General features: G+C 36.1%; 2 protein-coding genes across 2 annotated transcripts; one reads left to right on the forward strand and one right to left on the reverse strand.

Moving 5' to 3' along the window:
- The first annotated feature begins 379 nt into the window (after window positions 1-379).
- On the forward strand, window positions 380-4,035 carry smndc1 (survival motor neuron domain containing 1). Its single transcript, XM_051133512.1, has 6 exons — window positions 380-548; window positions 982-1,101; window positions 1,355-1,497; window positions 1,627-1,785; window positions 3,121-3,274; window positions 3,368-4,035. Exons 2-6 carry the CDS (start codon window positions 982-984, stop codon window positions 3,503-3,505), a joined length of 714 nt encoding a protein of 237 aa, XP_050989469.1. The 5' UTR covers window positions 380-548; the 3' UTR covers window positions 3,506-4,035.
- A 41-nt stretch (window positions 4,036-4,076) lies between these two features.
- Window positions 4,077-19,635, reverse strand: add3b (adducin 3 (gamma) b). Its single transcript, XM_051133510.1, is given in 16 exon segments — window positions 4,077-4,974; window positions 4,977-5,252; window positions 5,648-5,755; window positions 7,492-7,609; window positions 8,377-8,466; window positions 8,565-8,681; window positions 9,285-9,545; window positions 9,676-9,849; window positions 11,229-11,327; window positions 11,596-11,739; window positions 12,414-12,563; window positions 12,716-12,796; window positions 15,230-15,381; window positions 15,552-15,687; window positions 18,329-18,573; window positions 19,415-19,635. Coding segments are annotated over 15 exon segments (2,253 nt in total). The 5' UTR covers window positions 18,551-18,573; window positions 19,415-19,635; the 3' UTR covers window positions 4,077-4,849.
- Window positions 19,636-23,409: the final 3,774 nt, after the last annotated feature.

A 23,409-nucleotide genomic window follows, 5' to 3' on the forward strand; every position in this document is an offset into this window, starting at 1 on the left:
TATAATAAAAATTACGTTAAAATGTAAGTGTCGAATATTATCAGACTTTTAAGAAACGTTTTACATCTATCAGTCATTATTGTTTTGCATTGCATAAACACATAGCCTGCTTTTTTAATTATTTAAATACTGTTTTAAAGTAGATTTCAATCAATAAAATTGATTTTTTTTCGGACTATTATTTCCATATGTCCATATTTCCACACGTCAGGCTTTACAGTCTTAATAAATAAAGTAACTATCATTAGTAATAATTGCCTTGAATGCCTTCGCCTGACAAATTCACATTTATTTTATTTTATTTTATATTTTTAATTCAGCTTATGCCATTTCTCTGCAAGAGTACGGCAGCGTCAACACCGCGACAACTTTAATCACGCGAGACTGTGGCGTCACATCCGGGAAAAGGTCGAAACGACGAGAGCTAGAGAGGCTACAAACGTAATAGCAACGGCGTTCTTTTCGCGAAAATAAACACGTTAATGGGATACTTAAACATCGTAATTCATCTGTTTTTCATATAAATATTATACTAGGAATATTTAAAGGTAAGACGCATGTTAAAAGATGATGCGGTTGTCTAGTGTTTGTAAATATAAACATGTCTTCTGTCGAGCGAGAGGCCTTGTGCTCCATTTATACATTACTCGCTGATGTTTAACTTGGTTCTAAACAAAGCTTTGTGAGACTCAGTGCTAATGCTGTATTAAATAAAGTAAACATATAATTACAATTAACAAACAAATAAATAAATGCATATGATTATAATAAAGTTAACATTGTTGCATCTAAGGGAGCATATTAAAACATAATTTAGCACCGATTCAATCTTTTTGTGGGGATCCTGTTTTGGAGAACTATAGGTTATGAATTTTGTAGTTGTGCAGTATAATTTATTAATGTTTATATATGATAAGAAAAGCTGGGTGTTTTGAGGTCTGCTTGTAATTGTCACCTGAAAAGTGTTGTTTGATTTTTCAGATGTCTGAAGAATTGGTAAAGCAGTTGAACAATTATAAAGCTCAGCTGCAGCAGGTGGAAGCAGCACTCTCTACAGATCCAGATAATGAAGATCTGCTTAAACTCCAGAAGGACCTCCAGGTTTGGGGCACAGTTATCTACTGCTTTTTATGAGGGTTTGCTATAGCCAAAGGATATGAATGTCTCTTTATACCTTTGCTGCTATAATGTTTTTAGTATTTGTTTGCATTGTTAAAACTTTCAGTGGTGTGCCGTGTTTTTCAGGGGTCCAGTTTTGTCACTTAGGTTGATGCCTGATAGCCTTTGACAAGATGAAAAGTACATTTCTAAGTAAGTATAATCATCATATCATTGCTGTTATGTGTCACTATAGGAGGTGATTGAGTTGACAAAAGACCTGTTGACATCACAGCCGGTGGAGGGTGCAACCAGCACCAAAACCTCAGAGACAGTCCCTCCCACTCGCAGCTGGAGGGTCGGAGACCATTGCATGGCCACCTGGACCCAGGATGGACAGTGAGTATCACACACAAACACACAGTGCTGGAGGTATATTGATTGATGGGATTGTGGTCGGCTGCATTTGGAGGAGGGATTTGTTAGTATATCCTTACTCACCTGCTTACAGTGCTGTGTGATTGGCAGGTTGTATGAAGCGGAAATTGAAGAGATTGACACTGAGAACGGAACGGCAGCCATCACCTTCGCGGGCTACGGCAATGCAGAGGTGTTGCCGCTTCATGTGCTCAAACCAGTGGAGGAGGGCAGGAGCAGAGAGGAGAAGGATGGAAAGCCCAAATCGAAGTAAGTAGATGTTAAGATGACTTTTAGATCTGTTTTGATGTAAAATCTATACAGTTGAACCCATCTTTATAGTGTATTGTATGAGTAAATAAGCACAGTCATTACAAAATTAAGATGTCAGTAAAGAAATAATTTTAATATGTATTCTATTTGATGGTTATGGTGTTTTTATTTATGTATGTTTTAGACATAGTTGTTCTGAGTTCCTTGTTTGTCCTGATCAGTTAAACTGCTCACTGTTCTTCAGAAAAATCCTTCAGGTCCCACAAATTCTTTGTTTTTTTTTTTTTTTTTAGCATTTTTGTGAATTTAAACCCTTTCGAGCAATGACTGTATGATTTAGAGATCCATCTTTTCACACTGAAGATGACTGAGGCACTCATATTCAACTATTACAAAAGGTTTGAATGCTCACTGATGCTGCAGAAGGAGAAACAACGCATCCAGGGGTGAAAACTTTTGAACAAGAGTGTACATTTTTCTCATTTTGCCGAGGTATCTTATTTTTTTTTTAAATGTAGTACTGCCCTTCAGAAGCTACAGAAGATACTTGCATGTTTCCCAGAGGACAAATAACTTAAGTTTATTCAAAATCAAAAAGGTTTCACCCCCTGGCTTAATGCATTGTTTCCTTCGGGAGCATCAGTGAGCGTTTGAACCTTCTGTAATAGTTGCATATGAGTAATAGTTGTACTTGGTGCAAAAAGATGGATCTCAAAATCATACAGTCATTGTTGGAAAGGGTTCAAATACACAAAAATGATGAAAAACCAAAGAATTTGTGGTATCTGAAGGATTTTTCTGAAAAACAGCAGGCAGTTTAACTGTTCAGGACAAACAAGGACTTAATGAACAAATATCACTAAACAAAAAAACAGCTGTGGATAATTCAGGTAACAACACAGTGTTAAGAATAAAGTTTATGTAAACTTTTGAACGGGGTCATTTTTATAAATTCAATTTTTTTTTTCTTGTGGACTATATGTAAATGTCTTTAATGTGAAATATTTTATTCAGGTCAGTACTAAGTAAAAAATAACATGCATTTTGTATGATCCTTCTTATTTTGGTAAAATAATTAACATTTTCTGAAAGGTGTATGTAAACTTTCGACTTAAACTGTATCCGTTTCAAAAGAAACACAAAACCTGTGCTAATTGAAAGAAAACAAGTTGAATCCAAGATTTGGTGGTAATGTAGCTAAATGAGAGATTTACTAACTATTTGTAAGAGGCCAGTCCCATAGACATGAACACATTTTAAGAGTTTGTGTTTGCATACGTCTAAATAATTGTTTTTTTTTTTTAAGTTTTTCTGCTGTGTGTTTTCTTTTAGGAAAGAGATGCTGGCAGAGCAGAGGGAATATAAGAAGAAAAAGGCCCAGAAAAAGGTGCAACGCATGAAGGAGCTGGAGCAGGAGAGAGAAGATCAGAAATCCAAATGGCAGCAGTTTAACAATAAAGCCTATTCAAAGAATAAAAAAGGACAGGTATGTATGAGAGAAGAAAAGCTGACTAATCCTGGTATGGTTTTCTTTCCTAACACTGCCATCATACTCATCTCGTATGATCATGTTCTCTAGGTGAAAAGGAGTATATTTGCATCTCCAGAGAGTGTGAATGGAAAGGTCGGCGTTGGCACGTGTGGTATCGCAGATAAACCCATGACCCAGTACAACGACACTTCAAAATATAACGTCAGGCACCTAATGCCCCAGTGATCTCCCTTGTCTGTGCCCATCTGTAATTACCCAACAAAAAAATGAATCGAACTGAAACCCACTTAGAAATCATAAACAAATCTAATTGGACATGAAATAACTATAGTAACATATTTCCCCTTCTGTTTTATTTCCAATAATAGTGGGTGTTTAGTCTGGATTTTGGAGCTGTTCTGTACAGAACGAGTCTCTGGATGTTGTAACTAATAAAACATCAGTTGTCAGTGAAGCACAGCTCCTGGTTAGTTTTATAGGTTTTCCTCATGCTCTCAGGACCAAGTCTCTGCATGAGGTGCTGAGGATGGGAACGCCGCTCTAGTTTTTATAATGTGTTGAACAAACATAAATGGAAAGCGCTGGCTTCCTTCATACAGTCGAGTTATGGAAGGTGTCGTTTATTAAGCAGTTTTTTGTTTCGCTCTCCACCTCTGTGTTTAATAAGCATTTGCTGCAGTCCATTTGTTGTTACATTTGCTTTTCAGTTTTGTATATTTACATATTTGAGAGAAATAAATGTTGATTTGTTGACATTTCTATAACAATTTGTGATTTATTGGCATATTTCTTCTTTATTCAAATAGATTGAATCTGTATTATTACTTTTTTTTTCTTTGTAAACTTAGCACATTTTTATTTCAGAAAGGTTACATTTACACATGACCATGAAACTGCAAACTACAAAAAGCAGTATTTGACCATGGAAGACACAAACGCCTGGTTAAGAACATGAAAACATCACTATTAACATAATTACAGCACACGTTTTTTGATTTAATTAACATATAGTGGTTATAGCCTTTTATATAATCGGTAAAACTATCAGTATAATAACAATCTGTTATCAACCACATTTCCATTTACAAACCAAGCAAATCAACATAGCATAATATCACACTGAATGGCTGTTTCCCATTTTAAAATGATTTTAATACTTTATATTCATATTACGCAGGAATTCAGTTGCACAGTCTTTCATACAATTCACTGTCACCTCATTAATTCAGCACACAACATCAATTCATCTACAAAACACCATGTAGAGCCATCAAAATATTTCTGATACTTCTCATATTCACTTTATTTAGTCTGCTGATATTGAGTGTGCATTTATGTACAGTTTATAAAAGTGTAGGAGGATATTCTTAGGCTATTTAGTTGTTGATATAGCTGTAGGAAAATGTGTTGTAATATTATATATTTAATATATGTTTAACAACGACACAGATCATTGCTTTGATGATAATATCCCTGTCTCTCCTAGTCATCGCATTTAACATTGGGCACTCCTGAAACTACATTACCCACAAGCCCCTGCACAGTCAAGTGTCTAACAGGAGTGTTTACTCAGTCCTTCTTAGATTCCTTTTCTTCTTCTATCTCCTTTTCTTCTTGCTCCTTCTCTTTTTCATTTTCTTTCTCCTTCTCCTTTTCCTTTTCTTTCTCCTTCTCTTTCTCCTCCTTCTCCTTTTCTTTTCTTTCTCTTTGTCTTTTCCTTTCTCTTTGTCTCTTTTCTCTTTCTTTTTCGTCATCCGCAGGAAGGAAGGTGTACGAAATTTCTTTTTTTTCTTTTTGGGTGACTGTGGCTGACTTTCAGAAGAACTGGTGACTGAAATGTTGTTGGCAACAGTGGTTGTTATGGAGACCTGCATCTCTTTCGTGATGCTGAGCTCTGTGACCTGTAGAGTGAGGTCATCATCCTGTGTCAGGTCATCGCCATCACTGCTCTGTAGCAGAGCTGAAAGACAATCTGAGAATGAGAGGAAGAGACCGTTCAGCATGAATAAATACGCTTTCCATTATTAGGATAGGGCAATATTTGGCCGCTATAAAGCTATTTGAAAAACTAGAACCTGAGGATGCAAAAAAAAATCTAAAATATTGAGAAAATTGTCCAAATGAAGTTCTTAGCAATGCATGTTACTAATCAAAAATTTTGATATATTCATGGTAGGAAATTTACAAAATATCTTCATGGAACATGATCTTTGCTTAATATCCTAATGATTTTTTGGATAAAAGAAAAATCGTTCATTTTGACCCATACAATGTATTTTTGGCTGTTGCTACAAATATACCTATGCTACGTAAGACTGGTTTTCTGGTCCAGGATCACATATACAGATTATATGAGAGAATCTATACCTCCTCTTTCAGGGCTCATGAGAGGTGAGATCGACAGTGACACAGTGGAGCCGTCATATGTAGTCATTTCACCATCTGTGAATTCCTCATCAGCTTCTGATTGAAGAGCTTATATGTCAAGAAAACATTTTTTAAGGAGGCAAAAAAAAAAAAAAAAAACTGGTTAAACTTGGAGGTAACGAAGTATTAACATCTCCCTGAGGTGCAATGTACTGGAAATACACTGGAGCTTACAGGAAACCGAATGGAATGGCAAACTAAATAATTATAAACACTACTGTTCAAGAGTTTGTGGATTTAACAAATCCAAATCGTTTTACACATATTTTGGACTATGGGGGGCGCCATTATTTTGATGATGTGAAATTGCACTTGATGAGCTACTGGCGCTACCTGTTGCTATTTTTTACGCAACACAACTTGGAATCTAAGATACTGATACGATGCCACATTGTGTGGCTTTTGGTTGTTATTTTTAGTCGAAGCATTACAAGAGAAGCGAAGCAAGTCCTCACTGCTTTCCTAGCAATTAGAAAAGGAGAAAAGAATGGGAAGATGCCTGTGGATGAATAAAACTTCCTAAAGACCTGCGTCTTTGTACTCTCCACTTTAGCTCTGATGCCTCTAAGGCTTTTAGTAGATCACAGCTACTGAAAGAGCTTACAAACAGTAGAGACAAGAAACACTAGATGACATCCTGGCAGGATGTAAACATGTTGACGCTTGTCATGACACCACAGCCACCGAAGGAGTTTCTCAGCGTGGATTTCACATAATATCCGAGAGCGTTTAGACTCCTTGTAGGGAACATTGATGGCATTTGGTTTAAGCCTATTTTCTTATATCCATCTCCACCTGTAAGCTCTTTCAGTAGCTGTAATATTAGTATTTTATTTGTGTTTGCGGTAAAATAGCAACAGGTGGCGCCAGTAGCTCACAGAGTGGAAACATTTTACATCATTGAAATAATGCTGGCCTCCACAGTAGTGTTGCATGATATACCGGTACTTAAGAAGTATCGGAATACCCTGCTTTTAAAAACGGTACGATTCCGCATTTTACTAGTACCGGTACTTTAAGAATACATTTTAATAAGAGCCATATTTCTGCGTGTCTGTGTTCAATAAATGAGTACATGAACACATGAACATAATCTCTAGAAATGCTCTGAGAGTCACTTCATGAGCATTTTACAGTTTCTTTTGAGGAAAACTATCGACATATAATGAAGACCCTAAAGGTCTTCACAGTAACTCGTCAAAATAAAAGTTCGGTTTACTTTACAGACAGAAATATATTAATATATTACTTAATGTAAAGACAGTACTACTACTAACAATAAAAATATTATTAAACAATGTTTAAGGAATATTTACTAGAATTTATTTACCAGAAAATTGTAAATACACAACACAAAAAAAAGGAAAATAAATAAATAGCCTATCATAAATGTATGCTTTATCAAATTATCCTTTATAAATTCATTAGACATGCTTTTGATTATTAAAATGTAATGAAACGATTGAAATAGAATACAGAAAATTAATGGAAAACAGAGATTCACAAACAAAACTGAATTTGAGAAAAATGATTAAATGAATTTTATAGGGCCTTGTAATTTCTGTTTCATGATTTCAATTAATTAGACATGCTTTTTGATAAATATATATTTTTAATGAAACCATTAAAATAGTATCAGTTCAGTAGTAGTATTGTGATAGTTTAGTCAGGTATCGTATTAAAGTGAACATATGGTATCGTGACAACACTACTCCATAGTGCAAAATATGTATAAACTGATACAAGTGCCATTCTGTGTCCTTGTATGTAAAATGTGCAAATACCTGACTGGCTGTTCTTATTCTCCACAGTTTGTGTGTATTCCTGTATCTCTGCCTCTGATTGGTCAAAAGGATTAGGTGGCAGAGCAGCTGTCTGCTCCTCATCCTCATAGATGAATGCCTGAAAACAATAGCAAAGGGACTGACTGACAATTGCATCTTAGTAATGTAATTGTTATGTTTTGCTATAACAGTGGTTTTCGACTTCAAACTGACCTGTTTCTGCCTCAGAGTAAAAGAATCAAAAAGGTAATGGTGAGGTAAAGTTTAAAATATAAAATAAAGTCACACTGTGAGATATAAAGTTAGTTTTACTCTGAAGAAGAAACAAAAAAGTGAGTAGAATTTAGCTTGTCGTGTGATTTCACCATCAAATCGCATGACATGAGACACTCCACAGAGATTATCCACTTTTTTTTCTTCAATGTGGAAGTAAGCCTATGGTTGAGACTTCCGGTTCATTATCCACTATTGGGAAATAATGAGAAGAATAACAACGTCCTGTAAATGGTAAAAATGTTTGCACTACAAACCTGAAACTGTGTTCATAATTAAGATAATACATTAAAATAACACAGTAACACACACCAATTTTCAATATCAAGCAGCAAAAAATGAGCTGTTTTGTACAGCTAAAAATAGCTGGATGTGGATGAGACCGGAAGCCACACACGTAAAAAATGTACAAATGGCCGCGCCCGCTCGAACGGGTAAAATAGGTGGATAGTACAGCTTTTTCTAAGCTGCTGATGTTTCATCTCATGTGAGTTTCCTCATTTTAAACATACCTTTCAAAAGTACTATTACACTAGGAAAGTTATGTCGTGTACTTAAAAGTATTTGATTGGTACATGAGTTTGTGTTGGATTTATTGGTGCAGTTACATACTGGTCCAGGAGTCTTGTCAATAACAATGTCTGCCAGCAGCTGAGACTTGGGTCCAGCTGTCATCAGATCTACTCTGTTCTGCTCCCGAATCTAAACCAGCACAAACAAAGCAGTGCTTTAGTGTACAGAACACAATCTGTGGACACAGGCTGTTCAGTCTGTATTTTCCTTCTCTCAGTTAAATATACCTTATTTCTTTTTTCCAGTACTTCACTGGGGTTAGTATTCAGTGGAACAAACTGGTTGGGGTCCTCAATCCTAATTGGGGTGTCCTTGCAGCTTCCTGACTCTTCTGACTTCATCCACTAAAAAGTAAGAGAATCATGAATTTCAGAAATATTAGTGAATATTAAACATTTACATAAAATGGGAGAAGTTCACTTCCAGAACAAAAATGTACAGATAATTTACTCGCTCCCTTGTCACCCAAGTTGTTCATGTCTTTCTTTCTTCAGTCATAAAGAAATTATGTTGTTATTAATTTCTCTCCATATAGTGGACTTTTATGGTGCCTGCAAGTTTAAACTTACAAAAGGCAGTTTAAATGCAGCTTCAAAGGGCTCTAAACGATCCCAGCTGAAGAAGAAGGGTCTTATCTAGTGAAACAATCAGTCATTTTCTAAAAAAAAGTACAATTTATATACTTTTTAATCTCAAAAGCTCATCTTGTAAAGCTCTGTGTGAACTCTGTGACAGTTAGGGTATGTCAAGCCCTTTGAAGCTGCATTTAAACTGCATTCTGGAAGTTCAAACTCACGGGCACCATAGAAGTCCACTATATGGACAGAAATCCTAAAACGTTTTCCCAAAATATAATTTCTTTAGGACTGAAGAAAGAAAGACTGACTTTATGGTTAAGTTAATAAGGTGAATTTATAGATAACATAAATGATCATATGCAAGGATACCATGGTTTTGGTCCGGGGGCTGCAGGTCCCGTTGATGGATTCTTCAGGTACGTTGACCTTTAAGTAGCTGTTTGGTGAGTTCAGCCATCGTATCCTCTCTCTGTCCCGCTTCTGTGCCAGAAAGTGCAACGGACTCTGTGGAAAGGTGTCCTTTTCCTCTAGTCCCACCCCTGTGACGGTCGCTGGGATCTCCACATCGTTGTGGTGTCGAGGTTTCTCTTTAACTACGGGATGCCGGTAAGTATAACCTGTTCTGTAACCCTAAAAACACAAGAGGTGGCATGTTAGCTAGCGCTATTGTTTTTTACTGCTAAATATTTAATAATACATGGTTAATGCTGTCAAAGAAATGCAGACACATCTGGTACGGATTAGCTCACAGGCCACTCACTAAGTTATCTAACATCCTCATAAGCGACTCGAATTCTGCCTCTCCAACCCTCCATCTGATCTGTCCGTCTGGCATTTGTCCACTGGGATTTTTTTTCGTAGGAGCGGTTTTAAGACTAGCTCTGTCTAACACGCACAGGTTGTCAACTCCACCCGCACATAACAGAGCGCTAACCTGAAAACAAACAAAGACAGAAAGACGAGATGATGTTGGATAACAGTTTAACCACTGGATAAACATACTGGCGGAGTTTAAAGGGATAGTCTCCCAAAAATGAAAATTGCCCCATGATTTACTCACCATCAAGCCTTCCTAGGTGTATATGACTTGATTCTTTCAGACGAACGCAATTTGAGCTATATTAAAAAAACAGTCCTGGCTCTTCCAAGCTTTATAATGGCAGTGGGTAGCGGTCAAGATTTTGGGGATTTGGGGGAGTTAATAAAGGCCTTCTGAATTGAAGCACTGCTTTTGTCTAAGACAAATATCCATATTTAAACTTTATAAACCATTTTAGCTTCCGCTAACTGTCCTACATGTGTTCATGTGATATTGGCGATTGAGATCGATTCACTTCAGAAGGCCTTTATTAAAGGGGTCATCAGATGCCCATTTTCCACAAGTTGATATGATTCTTTAGGGTCTTAATAAAAAGTCTATAATATGCAAATGAGCTCTGCTTGCCCCACCCCTCTCTTCTCTCTTCTGCTCTGAGAGATTGTTTACTTTAGCCACATTTAGCACGTTTAACTGCGGAAATTGCTAACTAGCACTAGTTATTAGGAAAGGTGATTGCAGAGACTCATAAAAAACAACCCTTATACTCACTTCTGCTGTAGGTGAAGCATAGACGCGTTTATGTAGATCGGGAGTCGCAATCCCTTCACAAACAAACGTAGTTCACTGCATCTTCAGCAGCTCAGATGTCGGGAGTAAATGACGACCACTATGTTCATTATTACATCCAGCAACACAACACCTCAATCACTCAATCTGAGATATTCTTGTCTAACTTACATCCCTGCTCCGGCATCGAAACAATGGAGGTTGGACTGTTATAGGTGATCTGAGGTAAGACACTCATGTCAATCAACTATCGTGGGAGCGGCCTCTGTGGGTGTGACGCCACACCGGCTCAGTTTGAAAAAGGGGATATTATTTTTACAGATTAATTAAAAACCACTGCATGGATTTTTACCATTACAGGGTACCACTACCCACTGCCATTATAAAGCTCATAAGAGCCAGGACATTTTTTTATTGTATTCGTCTGAAAGAAAAAAGTCATATACACCTAGGGTTGGCTTGAGGGTGAGTAAATAATGTGGTAATTATAATTTTTGGGTGAACTATCCCTTTAAACTGAGCTGGGATTATCTTTGATTCAAAAAAGAAAAAATTATTGACAGCTTGGCTGTCAACCCATTCCATTTTCTGTGTATTCCAGATTTAGTTTAATCCAGTACATTTATTCTGTTTTCATTTAGTGTATGTATTTGTAGTATTTTATTTATTCTCATACATGTGTATTCCAGTTGTAAATGTGTGTGTACCTGTATCTCACAAGCTTGATGGCTGTGATACAAATAATGAAAAGCTTCCTCTGTCGTCTCTCCAAATGCCAGTAAACCTTGATTCCTCAGTACCAAAACCTAAAAACAAGCAGAATTATTACATCAGCGTTGCGGATCCGCTGTAATGCATCAAAATATTACAATGAATATGATACTAAACGATATTATAACGACTGTAACTATACACATTTACAATACAAAAAACAACAAATATTAACACACGCACATTTTAACTTGGCAACCGTTAGGACCTGCTATTTTCCCTGCTTAAGCTCTGCCATGCTGTACTATAGTTAACTCCTAATGGTTGTCATGCCAACTGATAGCAGAATTCACAGACTGTCACCTTGGCAGTGGGACCAAGAGCTTTCTGAAGTTCCATCCTCTCCTGCTCGTTGGCTAAATCACCATGGTAGCTAAAATAAGACACCTCCCCCAGCAGCAAAGCTTCATGGGAAATGGGTAAGATGCCACATTTCATAGAAGAGACCTGCAGGATATACAGAAAGTTGCAACATGTGAATACTGCGTCTATGCCAATGGTTTTTCGGGGTCTTGGGACCACATATAAATATATATGTGACCCTGGACCACAAAGAGAGATTTATACATCTTACAAAGCTGAATAATTAAGCTTTCTATTGATGTATGGTTTGTTAGAACAGGACAATATTTGGCCAAGATACAACTATTTGAAAATCTGGAATCTGAGGGTGCAAAAAAATCTAAATATTGAGAAAATCGCCTTTAAAGTTGTTCAAATGAAGTTTTTAGCAATGCATATTACTAATCAAAAATTAAGTTTTAATATATTTACAGTAGGAAATTTACTAAAAAGTCTTCATGAAACATGATCTTTACTTAATATCCTAATGATTATTGGCATAAAAGAAAAATCGACAATTTTGATCCATACAATGTATTTTTGACTATTGCTACAAATGAAGAGTTCATTTGCAAAAAGAGTTTTTAACAATTTTCAAAAATCATGTTTTTTCATTGTGTATTCCAGTTAATCTCAAACTGCAGTTGTGTTATTTTGATATAAAGTAAAAATAACAAAAAAATTCAGCTAACTGACACAATAAAACACAATAAAAATATAATAAAATAACATAATAACATAATGTTTGTGTGTGTGTTTGTTTGTGTGTTGACACTCACGGCAGCTGTATTTGGTGTGTATGTATGTATAACACATTTGGCATCTGGTCGGGCAGAATACACTGCAGAATGTGGTTTGAATCCTAAAACATCCACAGGTAGTGTAGTGACTCCCTGATCAACGACCTCACCAATCAGATTCACCTTCACCTTTAAAAAACACACATTACAAGAAAAAATTGACATTTTTATATTCCCCTATTCTTCCACAGCATATATAATGATGTCATTATATTCAGTTTTAAATGTACAGGGTTTCCAACTTCATAATTCATGCTCAGGATGTGTGTGGGTGTGTGTACCAGACTAGCTGCTGTGGCCTCTGAGAACGCCAGTCCTTTAGGAAGAATGAGAATATGATCCTGTTCTTTGTTGATACGCAGCTGGAGAAAAAATAACAGAGAAAGAGTAAAAGGGAGCGAACGAAAGACAGGGAGAGAGTTTATCATAATACATTTTGGTATTAAACACTGGAAATTGGAAATGACTAGTTCTAAATATGTTGATTGCTTTTGTGCAACTGGTAGAAAGTAGAAAGAGTAGAAAGTAAGCTATTCATGTGAATGGTTTTTTGAGTTATGTTTGTAAAATTATATATAACACTTATTTCTTTTGAATATGTAACCCCGGACCACAAAACCAGTTGTAAGTAGCATGTGTATATTTGTAGCAATAGCCAACAATACATTGTATGGGTCAAAATTATTGATTTTTCTTTTATTAAAAATTATAAGGATATTAAGTAAAGATCATGTTCCATGAAGATATTTTGTATATTTCCTACTGTAAATATATCAAAATGTAATTTTTTATTATTTTCACCAAATATTGTCCTATCCAAATGGAAAGCTTATTTATTCAGCTTTTAGATGCTGTGTAAATCTCAATTTAAAAAACTGACCCTTATGACTGGTTTTGTGGTCCAGGGTTACATATAGAGAAGGTCTCTACACATAGACAAAGACTGTCACACCACTTTTTGAATTAATTTCTCCATGCTGGTCTAGTATTGTGGCATAATCTATTTAAGATAAATCCACAATTAAACCGCATCTTCCTTTTTAAGTGGGCGGCATTTGGCCAGAATAAGCTGAAATGAGGACCAAACTGTTATATGCCTTTCTAAACAGCCAAAAACAAAACATAAGAGTTTATTTTTACAAACTTGATGCAAACCATATTTATATGCATTTTTTTAAATGTAATATTTGAAAATGCATTTCAATCTGAATGGTAGATAACATTTCAAGATTTTTCATCAATCAGGATGCAAAATAAGTCTGAGGTCCTACATCAGGCATGTCCAAATTTGTTCCTGGAACAGAATTTAGCTCCAACCTTAATTAAACACACCTAAACTCGCTAATCAAGGTCTTTAGACTCGCTAGAGTCTTCCAGGCAAGTAAGTTTGATCTGGTTGGAACTAAAGTCTGTAGGACATTGGCCCTCCGACAGTGAATGTATTAGAATATACACTTTTAGAAAAAAGGTACAAAAGCTGTCACTGAGGTGGTACCTTTTTTATTAAAGGTATATATCAGTACCTCAGGTGTACATATTAGGAGAAGTTCACTTCCAGAACAAATATTTACAGATAATGCACTCACCCTGTTGTCATCCAAGATGTTCATGCCTTCGTAAAGAAATTATGTTTTTTGAGGAAAACATTTTAGGAATTATCTCCATATAGTGGACTTCAATGGTGCCTGCGAGTTTAAACGTCCAAAATGTAGTTTAAATGCAGCTTCAAAGTGCTCTGAACGATCCCAGACGAGAAATTAGGGTCTTATTTAGCGAAACAATCAGTTATTTTCAAAAAAAAAAAAAAAATTATATACTTTTTAACCTCAAATGCTTGTCTTGTCTAGCTCTGCGATGTGCATGCGAACTATGTGTAATCCAGGTCAATATAAGAGTTAAGAGTATGTTGAAAAACTCATTTTCTCCTCAAACTTTAAAATTGTCCTACATCGCTGTAGAAGTACCAAGAGTTTAAAAAGTGAAAATGCAAAAAAGGTCAAACTCCCTTTACAAAAAAAGTTGGAGGAGAAAATGAGATGGGAGTTTTTCGACCTACCCTAACTGTATTGACCCGGATTACACAGAGTTTGCATGTGCATCGCAGAGCTAGATAAGATGAGCATTTAAGGTTAAAACGTATATGCATTTTTATTTTTTTTTAGAAAATGACAGATTGTTTTGCTAGACAAGACCCTTCTTCCTCGGCTGGGATCATTTAGAGCCCTTTAAAGCTGCATTGAAACTGCATTTTGGACGTTTAAAACTCACCATTGACGTCCATTATATGGAGATAATTCCTGAAATGTTTTCCTCAATAAAAACATAATTTCTTTACAATTGAAGAAAGAAAGGCATTAACACTTTGGATGACAAGGGGGTGAGTACATTATCTGTAATTTTTTGTTCTGGAAGTGAACTTCTCCTTTAATACTGTTTAAAAGGGTAGAAGAATACTGCCCCAGTGACAGCTTTTGTACCTTTATTTCTGCAAATGTATGCATGAATGTGTAAAACAGTAATCCATTTGATGCTGCTGTAATTTGATGAGCATCATGGTAAGATGTCACTTTACAGTTTTCTGTCTATTCTTTCCACACTGGCAGCTATTCTCTTGTCTCTCTGCATTGTTCTGTCACTTAAGCCATTACTATGGTAACCAGTTTTGTTTGAACAAAAACATCTGATTTTATTACATGCAAAATGACAGTGAGCACAGTTAGTCCTAGTTCGGATTTGAAAAACAATTAGTGCAGCATGGCAAAAAGCTAAAGTGTGCAATAAATGCGAGTACTCACAGTTATATACGTATTTGGCAAGTGGGTATGTCCGTATAGGTCGAGCAGCCGGTACAAGCAGGCGAGTTTACAGCGGCCCTGCCTTTCAGCTTTAGAACAGTTGAACCACTCCACACCACACAGATCATTCACTGGACTAATTGACCCTGCACCTGGAAACACACACACAGCCAAAGAACAAAAATAAATATCTGCCTTTATCTGAGCTACTAGCTGATAACCATACAAAATTACATGCCTGCCATCTGTTGACTATGGTAACAACAAATAATCTTCAATGGGAATGTATAGTGTCAATAAAAAAGTGTTTGTGTGCACTCACTGCTGGGACTGTACACTCCAGTGTTGCTAATAGTATTGCTGATGATGAGGTTTGCAATCTGACCGAGAAGACCACTGGAGTTACTGCCTTTGGAGCACTGCTCCTTTACCATACACTCTAGCTCCTCCTTAAAGTCCTGCAACAAACACACACACACACACAAACACACTTTAACATGCTATTTTTCACTAAAATATACAGTTATAAAAAAATATTTAGACAGTTAGGCCACACTTCCCTGTTGAAAAAAACAGCATATGCTGGTTAGGTATGTTTTAGCTGGTTTAAGCTGGTCCTGAGCATCTAGCTCCTGCTCAGGACCAGCTTAAACCAGCTCAAACCAGCTGTCATGCTTCAAAACATACCTAACCAGCATATGCTGTTTTTTTCAACAGGGTTAAGAATGTGTTTCCAAACAAAACATTTCACAAAAAGACATTTGTTAAGGTTTTAAATTCTATAATAATAAATATACTGTTAATGTATTACATAAACTGACTTTTGCAGTCACTAAAAAGACTGGTTGGTGAAATGTAATTACAAGAAATACAAGAAAAGTAGTACTGAGAAAAGGTTTTGCATGAGCTGTTTGTACTATATTTTGGTGATTTATTAATATTTTATTTTATCTACACTACCATTCAAAAGTTTAGGGTCAGTAATATTTGTTCAGCAAAAAAATAGATTCAAATATATCAATGTTCTGATGCATCAAAGAATCATAATATAAAATGTAAAATATTAAACAGCACTGTTTTCAACATAGACGATAATAAGATATGTATCTTGAGGAATAAAATCATTATGTAATGAATAACTGACGATGGGCCGTTGAATTATTAGAAAATAATGCATGCCCGAGGTGGTGATTATTTTCTAATAATTCAACAGACCGGTGTCAATTATTCTGCATATACAATAGTTACCACACCAGACATTTCCCTGCAGAAAAAAAACAACAGAAATCATCACAGAAATTCTAATGTTTTCCACAACAAATACTATTACAAACATTACAAACAATCAACTTTTAACCATTAAAACCATTAAAAAATTTTGTGTTTTGGGACACATTTCTACTAATCAATTACTACTAATTTAAACTAGCACGTTCTCGCTATAACCAATAACGTTTTACAATCAGGGCGGTCTCGTCCTGAAACAACTTCATTCATCTGCATTCGCTCAAATAGAAAATATAACGGCCATAAAAATTGGTACAGTAAAAGATATTTAAAATTGGATTTCATTAGAATGTGTAGTAAGCCAAGCCACAGTATTAAATTTAAAATAAAATATCAGAAAAACAACGCTTTAAATCACTGCTATGGGAACAACGAAATTCTACCTTGCTTTACATTTTAAACACTTCAACATATTATAACAGAAAACTAAATGATTTTAAATAGCAATAATATGTCACAATATTACATTTTAGAGCAAATAAATGCAGCATCTGTGAGCATAAGAAACATCTTTTACATAAAAAAATATACCAAACCTAAACTTTTGAACAGTACTGTATATCCAGTAAAAATGTATTTTGTAAATTGTGTGACTTGTATTTTTCTCAAATATAGGACATTTCTGATTTGTTCATAGCCTGTTCTTTCATGGTACTAAATAATCACTGACAACAAAACAGGCTTTAAGAGAAAAGTTCAGCAAACAGAGCATCCAGTCATATGTTTCTTCGGTGTAAAATAGTTCAGAGAAGTTGACATGCCCTGTGGTAAGACAAGCTATACTTAATCTAATAATATTTTAAACAGCATTTTATGCTTTTTATAATTCCAATGCATGCTGCATGGCCTCAAGCATGAATATTTGTGACCCTGGACCGCAAAACCAGTCTTAAGTAGCATGGTTATATTTGTAGCAATAGCCCAAAATACATTATATGGGTCAAAATGATCGATATTAAGTAAAGATCATGTTCCATGAAGATATTTTGTAAAGTTCTTATCGTAAATATATCAAAACTTCATTTTTGATTAGTAATATGCATTGCTAAGAACTTCATTTGGACAACTTTAAAGGCAATTTTCTCAATATTTAGATTTCTTTGCATCCTCAGAATTCAGATTTTGAAATAGATGTATCTCGGCCAAATATTATCATATCCTAACAAACCATACATCAATGGAAAGCTTATTTAGTCTTTCAGATGTATAAATCTTATGACTGGTTTTGTGGTACAGAGTCACATTGGTACTTTAACATCACCAAAGGACCATTTGATATAATCCACTTTTGAAGAAAAAATTATTAAAATGATGAAAAAAAACATGCTGACCAGTTACAAAATAAGACGACATATGCTTTATGTACATTTTAAGTTGAACCTATGAACTTCAACCTCAAAGACACAGGGCTGCAAACCGTAAAAGATTTTTGCTGTGTATTTAGCCAAAACCAGAGCATGAACATTATGCAGTTTTGCCGATTATACAGTTTCAAATTTTGCATATTATTTGGATATGAAAAATAGATGACGCTATAATCAGATAAGAGACTGAGTTTCATCTAAGGCATCAGAAAATAAAAATCCATACAACATGATACGCAGAAATAACTTTGGGTTTTTTATTCATTTCACCCACTCCCAGCATTTCTGATGATCTGTGCATGGTTACTAATGGCAACGGATCTCCACTTGTTGGTTGTTATGCAATCAAACAAGCGTGGGCTCCTTTTAAAATGCAAAGGGAGGGAGAGAGAGAAAGAGCATGCGAATTCTCACTTTGGTGCGAGTGTGTGTGGGAGTGACGTCTTACTGGACTCTGCAGAATCTGTGTGACTCTCTTTCTCTGCTCCATCATGTTGAAGTCCTGCCTTAGGTCAGGTGACAGAGCGCTGCTCCTCAGGGCCTCGGGGGACTGGAGTTCTTCGGCGCTCTCGCTGTAGACCTTCTTCACATTTAGACTGGAGGGGGGGCGGATGCGTAAACCGCCCTCTTCATCGCCCGCACTCATCTCAACACGCTCACCCTCGCTCATACATAAACACAACACACAACCTTCTGCTTCAGAGAGAAAGAGAGAGAAATAGAGAGGGTGGGCTGAGTGTTTTTCTGATCCACTTCAAGCTGAGTTCACAATTGGTGCATGAATACAAAAAGGTCAGGGCACTTTGGATTACAAATGAATTGTCTAAACACACACATACAAATAAACACTCACACACCTGCATGTCTGCTCTCCAGCTGACATCCTATACAAGTCATGCATATCTGCACGCACCCCACAGAGAACAATTCACACCTTTAACACCCCTCTTTCCACCCTGATAGCCTGAAATCACCCCAGCACCCCCACCAGAAGTTTTATTTTGCACCTAAATTCATTTTGTACGTGTACAATTGTATTGACTCTGCCTTGAACCTATGTCTATGACCTATCTAAGCATATATAAGCAAACTAAAGCAACAGAACCCTCCCTTTTACGTCAGAAAAAAGTGTTTTTTACATAAAAATTCGCCTTGCGAATCTCCCCCATCGTTTTCTGCGCGTCAAAGCAATTTGCTGTGTCTCAAAACTTATTGAGCTGCCTACCTAGACAGTATTTACAGGTATTATTGGTGCGTGTGGCAATTTACGTCGTCACAGAAATTTTCGGGCATCAACAGAAGTACGCAAGCATTTAATGCTCAAAAACGCTGTTTAGGCAGGTAAGGTTTTAATGCACTAATAATGTTGTGTAGCTGATGCATTACATAACTAAACATGAAATTTAAGCTGAATACTAACTAACTTTGAATGCATTTAAAGCTCATTTATAATTTAAAAAGTCGCACAGTTCCTGCATTTTGCGTTCATCCATCTAAACAAGTCTATTAATAACATAAAGGAATGTATACTCACCTTTCTCGGTCTCAGCTTAAGTTTAATCCCAGAATTGCTGCAGGAAACATAATAACTAAAGAAATAAATCAGCTTCAGCCTGGATAACTAACAGCTGCACATCAGGCACATCCGAGTCTATTTTCCCTCAAGTCTCAGTTTCTTCTATCTAGAGCCGTAGGACTCTGTTGCGTATTACAGTCGTGAACGCGCGTGGATGTGTGAGGAGTGTTTTGCGTGGGAACTTTGTGAGAGGATCACATGACCAGTCCTGTCCGCCCACTATTCCCTTCGCCTTGGCAGGACCACCACGACCTCCCCGAGCCTTATCTTTCAAATACACTGATTTAGTTTATACAAACGCGAAGATACGAGCCAGATGTTACACATCAAACACACATTCATACAGCCCTGCTGAGGCTGGGTTGTTTGGCCACTTTATAGCAGTTTTACTCTTAAACATCTATAAATAATGAACAAGTATATATAATATAACTTAAGTGTATTTATGTCGCACATATAAACTGACCCTGAGGCTTTCGGTTTTATTTGTGGGTCTGTTTGAGTGTAAGCTTTTATTAAATGTTTAATTCGCCAACTATTGAATGGCCCACGTTATTACTTTTTTAAATAACAAATCATAAAAAGCACTAGGATTTTATCCTCCAACACACAAGTTGATTTAGCTCCAAACTCTCAGCGAGCACACTGACCTAACTCCCAAGACGGAATAAGAAAACAGTGAAGTTGTAAAGTTGTGTCTTTTTCATGATGTTACACTTTCAGCTACACACAAACACACTTTTTATAACACAGGGCAAACCTTATCTGTCAAAACGGCTCTGAACTTGAGTTTAGCCTCCTGGATCTGAAATCTCCCATGACTGGTTCTGTTCTTTTTCATCCACCATGCATTGTTCTCTCAGTGAATCATTTAACCCTGTACATGCCAACCCTCTGTTACCAACCTTCACCTTTATGAATGCAGATAATTACACTAATTACATCAGTACCTGAGCAAACAAATGATTAACAATGAGTCATTATTCTTCACATTATCCTGCACATGAGCACCTGCTTTTGTTTGATATATCCTAAGAGAATTTCCTCAGTTGCTACATTAAATTAGAATTTTGCATTAGTAAATTTAGAGTCCAGAGTCTCTGAAGATAATATTAGGTGTTAGAGAAGATATAAAAAAAACATATATAAGTTATTTTTCGTGACATTTTATTTTTTTATTCTGGGAATTATTTTTTAATTAGTGTTCAAATTCAATTATTCCATACATAAAAGTTTTTTTTTTTTGTCTAAGGGGATATGTTTACGGACAAAAATGTATGTGAAAAATGGGATTTTGCTTTTGTTATTGTTTTGAAAGAGTAGGCACTAATGTGATAGTTACATGTAAACTGAAGAGAATGTAATATGATTATACTTGTTTGAATTGCAAGAATACAATATAGCTGCAAGCCGTGATTATTGGGGTTAAAGCACTTTAATGCACTTAAGCACAAATGAAAAAAGACATTACACATTATTTAGCAAGCCTGTAACCACCTAAATTAATGATTAAAAATCATGTTTGGCAAATCCAGGAAATATATCATGGAAATATGATTTTTAATGTATTTTTAACATTTGAGACTGTTATAGCACCACATATAGTCTGATCTCCATAAAACTTTGCATGCTTGTTTAGAATCACCTCTTGCATGTGCTCACGTAGTTTAGTGAAGTTTTGAGTTTTTGTTTAGGATTTATAGGCCTTTGTTATAGCAAGAAGAAGAAGCAGTTATAGCTACCCAAAGGGTAAAGTTCAAGATTTTTTTTTATAATTATTTACCTAGAGAGTCCAGAGAATTGTACTGCAGTGTTTTTTTTTTTTTGAGATTTTTGAGATTATTTTGCAAACATACATATTATTTGGAATGAGGAGGTCTATAATCTGATATGAATATTGTGTGTATGTGTAAAAAAATCGTACAATATGCAATCGTTTACATTCTTGAAAAATGTGATATCAACCCCCCAATTGGCCAATTTCTTTAAAATTTCTCACAGACCTTTAGGGCCATAAATCAAACAGGCCCAGTAAGTTTTGTTCCGAACGACCTCTGTTAGCCTTGTTTAATAGGTGCTCAAACTTCATTGGCCAATGGCGGCCACGTTTTGACATACGCAAATGTCCTTGTAGACACTTAGGGCACTTTGGACACTGCATACCAATTTTCATGTTGATTAGACAAATGGTTGCGTAGTTATAGCCATGTTTTTTCCCTCTTAAAGTGCCACCAAGTTGCCAATTTTTTAGTGTGACCTCAGATTGAGCTCTTACATGATAAGTGTTGTGAGTTTGGTGAAGATGTCTTATACTGTTCTACAGTTATAGCCATTTTAGTAAAAGTGGCCCTGCCCCTTACAAATGTTTTGGCGTCCCTTTGTGACGGTGAGTCAAAAGTTCTATTTTTTTTTTGATAATTATTGGTTTCAGTCTGATTGGGCAAATCTAAAAATCCAAAGTAAAAATTTTGCAAGGGTGATGATCGAATTCCATTTTGTCCGTCGTGATCCAAGGATTCTAACGATATAAAACTTCTGAGTCTGCGACTAATGGTTTAGGAGTCATGAGTGATTTTGTACTTTTGATCGCTGTAGCGCCACCATCAGGCTGATTGGGACGAGCCTTGGCGATGTTATAGATGGTGTGAGTCTGTCCAAGTTTCAAGTCTCTACAACTTGTATTCTACAGCATCTTGCATTCTACAACAGCTCCTTTGGGATGATGTTGGAAAGAAAGATTAAGCTGACATTAAAGTCAGTCCCATGTGCATATCGTTCCACCTCTGACCTTGTGAAAATGGCGAATACAATTTAAGCACAACTATGTTGTGTTCCATTACACTCATGACATCTGTCCTAAGCTCTTGTTATCAGATTGGGATGCAGGTTCGTATACTTTGTGTTTATCATTTGTTAAACAGACCTGGAGGAGGGAGGCTTCTATGTCTCCGATTTTCCAAATATCACAGAACAGTATAAATAACTGAAGTGTACATTTAAAAAAAACAGAAAAAAGCAAGTAGAAAGTCTCATGTCTCAAGTTAGGCACATCTGGCCAATTTCCCACGAGGATCTTGCATAACTGCAGGGCTGTTTATTCTTGAGACATACACTCACATACACACAAACTGTTGACTCTAGTCTTCCCATTCAGCTCTGTTCAATTCAGATGATCTGTTTTGGAGATGGTTTTAATGTCATCGTCATATCTTATGACTGTAATTAAGCTCTGTTGGAACTGAAAATGACACTTTTTAATGTTGTTTTTGTGCTGTGGTTGAATAAATTGAATAAAGTCATGCATTACAAATCTTTGCATTTCAGTCTGTGGTGTGTTAGCTAATGCTTTTTTGGCAGGCGACATGATTGCTGGCATTTTAGTGGTTATTTGTATTGGTAGTTTCACCAGTTGTTTTTGTGTTGCTGCAGGCTTGCAGCTGACATGTTTGGTTGTAAAATGTTTTTTTTTCTTGGCATGTGATTCTGCACATGAGCAGCCTGTGACACATTTTAAGGCCGTGTGAAATCAAAATGGGTTTTGTGGCTCACATAAAATTGAGTTTCTGCATGCATCTTTGAGGTTTCGGCACTGCTGTAGTAATAACCATGCTGTATTGTTAGTGAATATTATGTGTGCATGTTGCTGCATACAGTGCAGTGAGCTTCTGCAGTGTCTCTCCCTTTACAATCTGCTCTCACCTCCGCCTACACTCACTCCATACAGCCTGACTCACTGTTCATGTATCAGAGATACAGAACAAGGGAGAGACAAAATACTAGAAAGAGAAATTTTGATGTATTTTGAAATCATATGGAGTGCAAGAGATCACCATATCTGCTTCTAATCTGTTTGCGTGTAAAAAAAGTAATGCTTTGTTCTTGCTCTCTTTTCCTCTATTGTCCATAGTCAAGTAATTCTCTTTCTTCTGAGAGTTATTAAAAATTCACACTGA

The sequence above is a fragment of the Labeo rohita genome, chromosome 17, assembly GCF_022985175.1.
Source record: "Labeo rohita strain BAU-BD-2019 chromosome 17, IGBB_LRoh.1.0, whole genome shotgun sequence".
Classification (NCBI taxonomy): Eukaryota; Metazoa; Chordata; class Actinopteri; order Cypriniformes; family Cyprinidae; genus Labeo; species Labeo rohita.

Bases quoted from the DNA above. Each gene is read 5' to 3' on its own strand.
- smndc1 (XM_051133512.1), top strand. From the start codon at position 982: ATGTCTGAAGAATTGGTAAAGCAGTTGAACAATTATAAAGCTCAGCTG. The intron at 1,498-1,626 runs GTGAGTATCACA...TGTGATTGGCAG, and splicing joins ACCTGGACCCAGGATGGACA to GTTGTATGAAGCGGAAATTG. The intron at 1,786-3,120 runs GTAAGTAGATGT...GTTTTCTTTTAG, and splicing joins GATGGAAAGCCCAAATCGAA to GAAAGAGATGCTGGCAGAGC.